Raw genomic sequence first — 11,010 nt, 5'->3', positions numbered from 1 at the left:
AGAAGATGGCATTTGAGCCAAGACCCTTCTGTATTTCATTTTCATCATCACCCAACATCCTGTATCTTTGACTTCTTTGCTTTTTTGTCTAACCTCCACGAGGGTAGGAATTGTTTGTTTTGTCGGCTTCTGTAATCCCAGGTCCTAGAACAGTACCTGGCACATAGTAGCACTGAACAAATACCTGATGTCTTAGTGTGGCTGCCACAACAGAGTCCCACAGGCTGGGTGGCTTAAAGAAGAGACATTTATTTTCTCACAGATCTGAAGGCCGGGAGTCTGAGGTCAAGGTGTCATCAGGGTTGGTTTATTCAGAGGCCTTACTTCTTGGCTTGTCGATGGCCGCCTTCTCCCTGTGTCCTCACATGCTCTCCCTCTGTGTATGTCTGTGTCCTAATCATCTCTTCTTATAAGGACACCAGTCAGATTGGAGTAGGAGCCACACGAATGACGTCACTTTACCTTAATTACCTCTGTAAGGTTCCTGTCTCCAAATATGGACACATTCTGAGGGGATTAGAACTTCAACATATGAGTTTGGGGGGATGCAACTCAGTCCAGAATACTTGCTTGATTTGTTGATCAGTGTACAGAGATGGATTAAGACTCTTCTGGAGTAAGGACTCAGGAATTCAGACTCAGGAATGGGGTGAAGGTCAGTGAGGACATAAGAGGATGGGGGTCAACAGGGCTTATAGGAGGGTTCAATCCTGGGCTGGACGATGGTAGGGTAGAGAGTGAGGCGCCAGGATTGAATGAGGCTGGAAGAGGGTACTTCTCTCAGTCAAAGGGAGAGGCCACGTGGAGGAATTTGATGGAGTCAGTGCACTTGAGGGGTGAAGACAGGAGAGACTGGCCAATGTCGGCAGAAAGCAGGAGGGGAGGAGTCAAAGAGTTGCAGCCTTCCCCAGCCAGTCCTTGGGAGTGCCTGTAGCCATCTTGAGGGGTGGCAGAAAACCCTCTAAGAGAGCCAAAATCTGGAGGAAGCCAGGACTCAGGCTCCCCACAGGGAGGATTCAGGGGCCAGAGCTGCTGGTGGTGTTGGGAGCAATATCTTGGTGGTAAGTTGAAGGCTGACCGCCACTCCAGCTTCTCATAGAAGCCCAGCCTCTCCTGCCTCAGCTCTGCAAGCGTCTACTAAGCCTGCTGTGGACGAGGCTCTCTGTTGGATGCTAGGGACACTCGAAGAGGCAAGGTCCCCGGCCTCGAGATAGAAGAGGCAAGTGTGCAACACAAGTGAGAAACCAAATGAACACAACGCAGCTGGAGGCAGGCAAAACCCAGCATGCGTCACGCTCATACTTAAGCACCAGGAACACTTGACGTGACTGTCCCATTTGCGCTCTTCCTCGCCGTTTGAGGCAGGTACTATTATCATCACTCCTATTTGACAGATGAGGAAACTGAGATGCAGACAGGTTAAGTCACTTGCTGAGTATCAGAGAGCTGATCTGGGGTACCGCCAAGAGTTGAAGCAGGCAGTGTGCTGCAGAGGCACTGCTATTGTTCCTTCCTGCCCTTGGCATCCACAGAAGCCCGCACGTTTATAGTCTCTGCCGACAGAGAGCTGAGAATAGAACAGTCAACACAGGTGGGGGTGGAGAATCCCACAAGACCTCAAGAGTAGAGATGACATCTGAGATGTCATTTGGGAAGAATGAATACAAACGCACAGAGGCTGACGGTGGGAGGAAAGGCATCCTGGGCAGAGAGGGAACTAGAATTAGACTGGCTTTGCTGGAGCCAGAAGCTTAGCTGGGGATGCCAGAAGGCGGTGGAAGCCATGGACCCTCACCTCACCCTGAAAGCTACATAAAGTCATCTGTGAACACAGCGGATGTTAAGATCAGGATGGGACAGGGTGGTGGACTAGGAGACCCAGGAAGTCAGTTCCTGAAGAGCCTCAGACCATTTCCCCCACCAATCAGGGCCCAGGATCTCACCCTCTGATCTGAGGGTGCTTTGAAAAGATACATAGCCCTTTGGGCCCCAAAGGAGCTCCATTCTCAATCCCAGGTGAACTTGATTTTTTCTGTGGAAGCCCACCCCACAGGCCAGGGGTCCGGCCCTGCTGCCTTCTTCATTGGGGAGGGTTCAGATGGTCTGTGCTGGGCAAAGAAGGCTCCTGCCGCCTTGGAAGAGCAAGCAAGCCAGGGGAGGACTCTGCGAACAGGAGGCAGGGGTGGAGAGGAAAGCACCACTGGGAGTGGGGAAAGGGGAGGAAGATGGGGAGCTGGGCCCTGGCCAAGGCTGCTTTCTGCCAGCCCAGAGCTGAACTGGAAGCTGCTGGGGTGATGGAAGCTTTCCCTCCCTATTTTCACCAAACCAAGGGTGGTGGGCAAGTTGCTATTTCTCTGCCTGGAATGGGGGGTGGAGGTAGTTCGGGTGACGCCTTCCAGGCTCATTCTGCCCCAAAACACCAAATTAGGGGGGTGGGCTTGTCAACTCCCATGCTGGGCTGGGCTCCAGAAGCGCAGAGAACAAAAAGAGCCCCGAAAACCCAGCAGGCCGCACAGGGCCCCTCGTGGGAGGCTTTGGCAGACCGAGACCCTGAGCTCCCCTGGAACCGTCCTGCCCTCTCTTAGCAGTCCACCTCTTCCCGCGGTTCTCCCACGACTAGTGTCATCCTTCTGCTACCAGCGTCTTGTCCTGTCATGCTGAACCTCCCACATCGCGGCCTCCTGAGGGCCCCACCCCCACCCAGCGCTCCCCTTGCAGGCCCAGAAGATTCCATCCTCTCCCATTTCTACGCGTCAAGAGTTTCCCAAGCCCATTTCTTCCACTACTTCGCTGCAGCCCCGCGAGGGCGGCAGGATGCTCCCCATTTCCCAGATTTGACCAGAGAAAAGACTGCCGTCCTGGGACAGGGTCGGGGGGAGGTAAGTGACGAAGCCAAGGTCACCCAGTCATTGGCTGAACGCGGCCTCGACCCGGCCCTTCTTCTGCAGGCCCGCTGGCACGCTGACGAGGAAGGCCCGGGCTGCGGGCCCCCGCCCCTCTTTTCTCGGCTGGTAGTCGGGGGCGGGCCCGCCGGAATGACAGGTGAGCCGGGGTGGGGGACAGTTGGGGGGTTGGGCTGCGCGGGGACGCCTGGCGCGCTGGCTTTGGGTGCGGCTGCCCGAGCCCGCTGCAGCGCCGGGCTTCCGAGGGCCCACGCCCGGGGGCACGACGGGGCCCGCGCCTTCGGCCGAGGGTCCCGGGATCGCCCCGGGCCCGCCGGCCAGGCCCCGCCCCCCGGCGGCAAGGGCGGGGGCAGGGGCGGCGCTGGCGGAGTGGGGCGCGGGCGCGCGGTGCTCGGTGCGCGCCACCGCCCCTCCGGCCCAGCTCGCCGGCCCGCCCTCCCTACCCCCTCGGCCCGCTCTCGTCGCCCCCTACTCCTTCTACTCTCCTCGGCCCGGCGGCCCGGCGCGCGGTGCGGCGCGACGATCGCGGCCTGGCGCCCGGGGCGCGGTGGTCGTGGCGCTCGAGGGTGGCGCGCAAGGCGCGGGGCGCGAGGCCAGACCTGGCGCGGCGGGGTGTGGGGGGCGGGCAGCGGCGGAGCCCCCAGAGGAGAGCAGGGCCAGGGGGGTACCGAGGTATGGGTAGGGCCTGGGCGTCCGGCTGCGAGGGGCGGGAGCTCCAGGCGCATTTCGGCCCTGGCCGGGCTGAGCCACGGGGCGCCCGGGGCGGTGGGAGGGCAGCGGGGCGGGGAGGGAGGGTGGGAGGAGACGGCTGGGCCGGGCCGGGGGGCTTGGCCGACGGGGAGCAGGTGGGCGGGGACAGGGGCCCTGCTGGAAGAGGCGCAGCAGCGAGGTGGCGGGCTGCGTGCGCAAACAGGGCTGCCGCCTCCTGGGCCCGGAGAACGGTGAGGCCGCTGGGGTTGGGCGCCCCAGCCCCGAGGGCACGGTGCCGCGTCCAGGGCCACTGAGCTGGGCGCTGGGCCCTGTTGGGGGAGGATCTGGAGGCCCGGTCGGGCCAGGGCGCTGGGGGTTCACCAGCAGACCCAGTTGCTGGGCCAGAAGCAGGAGTTCTTGGGCAGGGCTCTGGTGGCGGGCACTGGTGGCGGGCACTGGTGGCGGGCGACGGTGGGCGAGCACGGGCACTTTCAGGGCTGGCATGAGTGGAAGGGGGACGAGGAGGGCCCAGAGTTTGAGTTGGAGCGTAATTTGGGAGTACCGTGTCATCGGGTGGGTTGATGAGTCATGAGATTTGGAGATCACAGAAGCCTTTCCTAGTGATCAGTTCTGAGTGAGGGAAATGAAAAGGGCTGGGATTTGGAGAAACGTTTCTGAGGCCACGTCTTGGGACACTAGATGCTCAGATGGCTGCCAGTCCCCATGCGAGGGACTTTGGGAGTGATGTCCCAGAGTGGTGGGACGGGTCAGCTGCAGCCTGGCGGGGGTGGGGGTGGGGGTTAAGGAAGGTCTTTGTGGTGGCCAGTCCCTGCCTTCCTTCCTTTCCAGGCCGTCAGGATTCAGCTGTGTTCCTGTGGGGAGTGGGTTAAAAATTCCTCCGGCCTCCACTCAGCCTTACAGTATCCACCAGGGGCAGGAGGGACATATACATGCGTGACTGCAGCAGTATTCTCTGTCGTGGAGCCCTCGCGCTTCCTCACTGTTGCCATAGTAACGGCCTATTGATGGTGTATTTATAGGGGAAGAAGCAGGCGCTAAATTTTGGGGAAGGAGGGGGAGGAGGCCTTAGGGCAGCAGCAGTAGTGAGGGTGGCCACAGAATTGTTAATGGAGTGGGCCATGCCTGGGAGCTGTTTGGAGGAGTTCCTGGCATGTCTGAAGCTTAAAAATGAACTAATGACTTATGCAGGTGTCAGGATAACACAGTCTGGCCTATGATACGTGTGGGTGTGCATGCACCACAGTCGGGTGTGTTTGGGATAAGACATAGCTATAGGGAAGCTGTTACGTAATTTCTCCACAGAAAAAATCTAAATGCAGTTCTCATTGATAAGCAATGACACATGTATTTTTCTGTCATCACTTATTATTAAAGCCTTTGCTCATTCTTTTCAAACCCTGACACAACAGCTCCATTTTTCTTCAATCAAAAACCTTGCTGTCAGGCATGCCACACCCACCCCCTAGACACGTGACTGGCATTGGCCTTAGGGGAACCTCAGAGATCCATAATTGAAGCAGGATTTTGAGATAATATTACATCTTCTCTCTCATAAACAAACACTTGGGGTCAACTTTTCTCACAATGGCAGGCCCATCTGTTGACAAATTCCCACGCTGATAGTTTCGGGTGGGATAGTTGTGGGGTGCAAAAGAGAAAGGCTCCCTTAACACAGTGTTTCCATAGACAGATGTTACGTTTGCTAGTTTTCCTTGAGTTTTAATTTTATTTATGATTACTATTCTACCTGTTTGCCAAAAGGATTAGAGGGTATAGTTTAAATATACATAAGATTGAAAGCATAAGTAGAAAAGTGGATACTGTGTCACAGGGGAGAACGCATAAATGTTCAACAGCTGGGCTTCCAGGGCGCCTGTCCTTCACGGTTAATGTTAATACTGAACTTCCTGGCAGCCTAGGCAAAAAGGGTTACACCGTTCCTGTGTCTTACATCCAGTTAGTCATAAAACCAGAGCTTCTGCTTGGGAGGGGAGCAGTGGGGTGATTGCTCCCAGATGTGGACGGCTTGGCCAGTGCTCTGGAATATGTGCATGAGTGGGAGTGTACGTTGCTGCCGTGTTGTTTAATGCAAAGAGAAGAGAGATGAGTCTGTTTCAGGAGATCCTTGCCACCCTGTCTGTGGAAGACGAACACAGCGGGTCATCTGGGCTTGGGCCATGACTTTGGAGATGGTTGTTGTTGCCCCTTGTCTCTGAGGTCTTTTCCAGCTCAAAAGTGCAGAGATTCATCGAGGAGAGTGAGGAAGGCGGAACCTCAGCCTGTAGGAGTTTTTCTTTTTTGAAAAGAAACCCTCAACCCTTAGGTCTAGACTCTGAGTGTGTTCTTGGAAAAGGATGAGAGCGGCAGGGCTGTAAGTGGCTGCGCAGAGGATGATGTGCTCCATGGGGCGCTGCTTTGCCCTTTGACCCGGCCAGTGTGGGTGGGAGTCACATCCCAGGACCAAGAGGGTGCCCTGTAGGTTTCGGGGTGTGATTTCACCATGACTCTGCTTTTCTCCTTTGTCAGGGAAGTGAGACACTGGATCTGAGGGAGCGCCATGGCAGGTGAGTTTTTCCGGGCCCAGGCTGGCGGGGAGAAGAGCCATGCCTAGGGGCTCATGGGAAAGGGGCAAGTCTAACTATCAAGTCCTTTCCAGCTTTCCTCTCCCTGGGGGTTTTCCTGTGGCCCCTGTCCAGTTGGCTGGCTCACATCTTTACCCTCTCAACTCTTTGACTCCCTTCTGGAGCACGTGCTCCCTTGGAGATGCGCAGCTCCCCAGGCCACTCTGAGAGAAACTAATATGGCAGGCCATGGAGCCTGGGGAGGGGTGCCTGCCTGGGCACCAAGAGGGGCTGCTTGACAGGAGGACTAGGAAGTCCCACCTCGAGGGGAGTACCAGGAGCAGATGTCACCTCTTCTTTCATCCTCTAAAGTCTCAGCTCAGGCTCATGGGGGTGCCAGTCGGCTCAGCTGGAGCTGGGGTTCCCCTTGAGAATAAGTAGATACGGTTCCCACTCCATGACATTTCTGATGGATGCATCTGTGCCCAGTCTCCAAAAGCCTAGATTCTCCATCTAGACCCTGCTACCCCGCTTCCCAGAGGCGTTCTCCGGTTCACATGTATCCAGCCTTCCGATCTACCGCAGCCTGGGTTTGTACCAGACTGTCTGGGGCAAGACTATCGATGCCAGGCCACCTGACAGCATAGGTGTCCATTCAGGTGGAGGGACACCACCCTGGCAGCGTCTTCTGGGGCTCTTTGGTGTTGGCTACAGCGTCAGCCTCAAAGGGGAATACATTCTTATGATAAGGGCCCTGATTGTCTCTTTTTGAGGCAAGGCAGAAGATACTAGGTACTTTTTCACCGAAACACTCAAAATCTGTCATGTCCATGGTTCCCATGCAACATGCACTTCACTCTCAGAAGGGCCCCATTCTCCTCCAGAGTCTTGTCGGGTCCATGGTATTCTAGGCAGATACACTGTGGCGTCACAGAAAGTCAGCCCTTCCATCCCTTTTACGTGTCTGGGGTGGTGTCCTGCCTGCTGGCTCTGTCTTGCTTCCCTCCGTAATGGTGCCCCTGTGCCTGGGCTGAGTCTGGTCGGCAGGAGCCTCTGGGCCCCTCCCCATTCCAGACCTCAGTGTGACTCTCTCCTCAGTGTTTCTGGAGGCCAAGAATGCCCATTCGGTCCTGAAACGGTTCCCTCGTGCCAATGAATTCCTGGAGGAGCTGCGCCAGGGGACCATCGAGCGGGAGTGCATGGAGGAGATCTGCAGCTACGAGGAGGTCAAGGAGGTGTTTGAGGACAAGGAGAAAACGGCATGTACCACCCTGGGGCTGGGTGCCGGGAGCACAGATATAGCCTCAGGATTAAGCAGAGTGGGCCCTGGGGATCTCAGACGAATTGGAAGCAATGAAGGGAATCCAGCCGAGTCCAGGCCAGGGCCACTGGGACCACAGAAGAACAGATCACCTGTCCTTAGAGTCCCATCTGCCTGACTCTGGGGGGCTCCTGACTTGTGAGTGGTGTCCTTTGTCCTCGGGGCATTCCACAGCCTCTTTGATGGCTCTCAGAGGCTAGTGAGACAGGGCGGGGCGGGGGCAGCCGCAGACCCCGCTGAACGTAAACCCAGACCTACTGAAGGGCTCTGAGCTCCATCTGGGATCCGAGCGCTTACGTGTAAGTGTCAGCCGCCTTCCTCCTTCGTTTGCAGATGGAGTTCTGGAAAGGGTACCCGAATGCAGTCTATTCAGTCCGAGACCCTGCGCAGAGCTCAGATGCCATGTACGTGGTGGTGCCCCTTCTGGGGGTGGCGTTGCTGATCGTCATTGCCTTGTTCATCATCTGGCGGTGTCAGCTGCAGAAGGCCACCCGTCATCACCCCTCATATGCTCAGAACCGGTACTTAGCGAGTCGCGCGGGGCACAGCCTGCCCCGGGTCATGGTCTACCGGGGCACCGTGCACAGCCAGGGGGAGGCCTCTGGGCACCGGGAGGCAGGGAGCCCCCCGCAGGTGGTGCTGGGGCCTAGTCGCGGGGGTAGAACCACGGTCCGCCTCGAGAGCACCCTCTACCTTCCCGAGCTGTCCCTCTCCAGGCTGTCCAGTGCCACCCCTCCCCCGTCCTATGAGGAGGTGACTGCTCCCCAGGAGAGCAGCAGCGAGGAAGCGAGCGTCTCTTACAGTGACCCGCCCCCAAAGTATGAGGAGATAGTGGCCGCCAACCCTGACTCAGACAAGTAGTAGGACTCGTGTCCTGTCCAGTGTGAAAGTCTCGTTCAGGGGCCTCCTGTTTTCTTTTTAACTTTTTTAAGACTGTGCCACCACAAAACAGCCTTAGCCTCCTTGTTGCCAAATAATTTCCTATCCGTGGATTTGTAGGAAGTCGGTTGTCAAAGACAGGTGGAGGGGGTAGGGATCATAAGCATATATATCACCTCTGAGGAGAGCCGCAGGCCAGAGAGCCCAGCTCCTCCAGAAGCCCTCACGCCCCTGCCATCCTGTCCTCCTGTCAGGGACTGGCTTCTCTTATGCCAAAGGAATCACCCTGTTGAATTGATTGTGGCCAGAACGTCCACAGGCTCGGGCCCGGGGGCCACGCAGCTGGCCAAAGACCTGTTTGTCTGAAGCCTCGCCACAGAGATGAGGGAGAGAAGCCAGCCCTTCAGCGCCCTTTTCCCTCACTAGCCCTGTGCTTTCTGTCCTTGCTCACGTTTGGCAAGGACAAGGACAGAACAGAAACGAAAAGAGTAATAACGCAACGAGACACAATAAAACAAAACGATATCACCTGGGCCACTCATAGGGGTTCAAGGGAAATCAGTCACGCAGGTCATCTGTGACACTCCCCTCCCCCGACACTCACCCCACACTCCCGACCAGGTTCAAAGGAGTGTCTGGAGTCACCTGGAAGGATGACGGGGTGCGTGAAGGACGAGGGACAGGGCCTGGCCGACAGAGCTGCCTCCTTCAGACTGGGGACGTTGCCATCTGGAGGGCAGCTCTGATCCTACTGTGCTTGGCCTCCCCTAGACCCTGGCTCTCCAGGCACGTGTACCAGCTGTGCTAAAGCCGCTACCCATTGGCACGAGCCCTATCAGAGCCTCGGGAAAACGGACGCTGCTGACCCTGCCTGTGGAGCCCATGGCCTTTGAACGGGCGGGGTCCAGGCTAGGGCAGAGAGCTGAAGTTTTCTCCTTGTGAGGTTGGCCCGTAGGATGATTAAACCCACAAACTGGGCTTCCTCGGCACTGTGCTCTCTGGCTGTGAACTTTTAGGCTACTGCCCTTTTCGTGAGTGGGTGTGTTGAGATGAACTTGAATTTCAGATGGCTGATTTCTTCTTAATGATGGGGCCCACCTGGGGAGAAGATCCAAAAGTGTCCCTTTTTAGAAATTTCTCTGTGGGGGAGATGGGGAAGCTCGTGACCTGGGGTTGACGGCCCATCAATGATTTGCTCTGTCATTAGCAGATGCTGGTCCACTGTTAGTAACCCCTTTCTGTGGCCCAGGAGCTGCCCACCTCTCCATTTCAGTGAGGCTTCGGGCCGCAGCGGGGCAGAGGTGACCCGCCCTTTAACTGTCAGTGACCGCGCAAGAGACACTGTCAACACTGCCTCCCTACCCTTCCATCTTCATCCTCCTGGCCTCAGCACCAAACCGTTTTTCCTCTGTGGTGCTTTAAAAAATGTAGCAAATTTTTGTGGGGCCCCAAAGAGTGCACAGCCAGGGTCTATTGGCAACCACAGCAGTTTAAAACCCACTGAGAAGACAAGCTTCTCTCTGTCTAAACCGCTCTCCAAGGCAGGCCTCAGGCCTCGTTCTTTGAATGCGGCCCTGCCTAGAGGCCACAGATGACTTCTGGAGGCCCCTCCAGTCCTGGGCACTCACCCAGGAACACGCTTCAAACGAGGAGGCTTAGTGTTCTTACCCCAGCGAGGCCACCAGCTTGGACAACACAACCCTGTGGCCGGGGTTTTCCATCCTTACCCCTACCTCACAGGCCTCCTGGAGGCTGACTGAGCTAATGCCTGTGTAGTGCTTGAGACACCGGGAAGCCAGTGCAGTTTGCCCTTAGGAAGGTTCTTCTAGAAATATGTAGGTTATAAGGGACCAGTTCTAGTGGAGGCCTTTGTAGGACTCTGAAGTCGAGTCTCAACCTGGGGAGTCAGTCTCCTGCGAGTTGGACCGTTCCGCACCCCTGCTTCCCTTCCGCGAGAGCTCCCTGATGCCAGAGGTGCTGACCAGGTGGCATTCCACCTTTCCTTCCTTCCTCTTTTCCTCCCTCTGGGCCTCCAGCACCGCACTCCTGCCCTTTCTCACGAAGGCATTTGGGGCCTAGAAAGCCCCTGCTTTGTCCATGAGGGATGCTGGGGTCCATCCTATTCAGCCATGTTGGAGGACCCGGGGCAGCCTGAGGCTCCGGGGCCGGTCCCTGCCATCCCAGCCTTTCCTCGGGGGCCGTGCCTGCGTGTGACCCGGGAGCATGGGAGAGAGCCAGGCGTGGGCCCCACTCACCAGAGCCAGAGGGAGGTTGCCCGGGACTGCCTGCTCCCTTTGGCCCCCGTCGAGCCCCTCCCTGCTGAGCTGCTTGCTGTTTGCAGCTGGCTGGAGGTGGGAGCGGGTGGGATGCAGGAGCCCGGCCCGTTGGAGGGCGGCCTGCATCCTGCAGGCGCCGAGCTCTCCGGTCCAGGTGCTTTGCAGCGTTCTTCCACGTGGGGTTGCCACCGTGGTCTCTGGGACGTTTTTCGCAGTATATCATAGAAAAAAAGATTGTACACCATGGTCATAACTCCTCGCGGTGCACATTTGGCTTTTACGAATGCCCTGTACATATCTTTTCAAACTCTGTCTTTGTATGGTTGTTGATTTGATACAACGCTTCATCTGCGGTAGCC

General features: G+C 57.1%; 1 protein-coding gene across 1 annotated transcript in view; it reads left to right on the top strand.

Moving 5' to 3' along the window:
• Positions 1–7,327: 7,327 nt before the first annotated feature.
• The window catches only part of CNGA2 (cyclic nucleotide gated channel subunit alpha 2), a 38,912-nt gene continuing 35,229 nt past the window's right edge, over positions 7,328–11,010 (top strand). Inside the window, 2 exon segments of the mRNA XM_060292423.1 lie at positions 7,328–7,434; positions 7,830–7,900. Of these exon segments, the coding sequence (XP_060148406.1) occupies positions 7,328–7,434; positions 7,830–7,900 (178 nt within the window).

This window comes from Globicephala melas, chromosome X (assembly GCF_963455315.2).
Source record: "Globicephala melas chromosome X, mGloMel1.2, whole genome shotgun sequence".
Taxonomy (NCBI): Eukaryota; Metazoa; Chordata; class Mammalia; order Artiodactyla; family Delphinidae; genus Globicephala; species Globicephala melas.
This window is presented reverse-complemented; position numbering and strand designations above follow the sequence as displayed.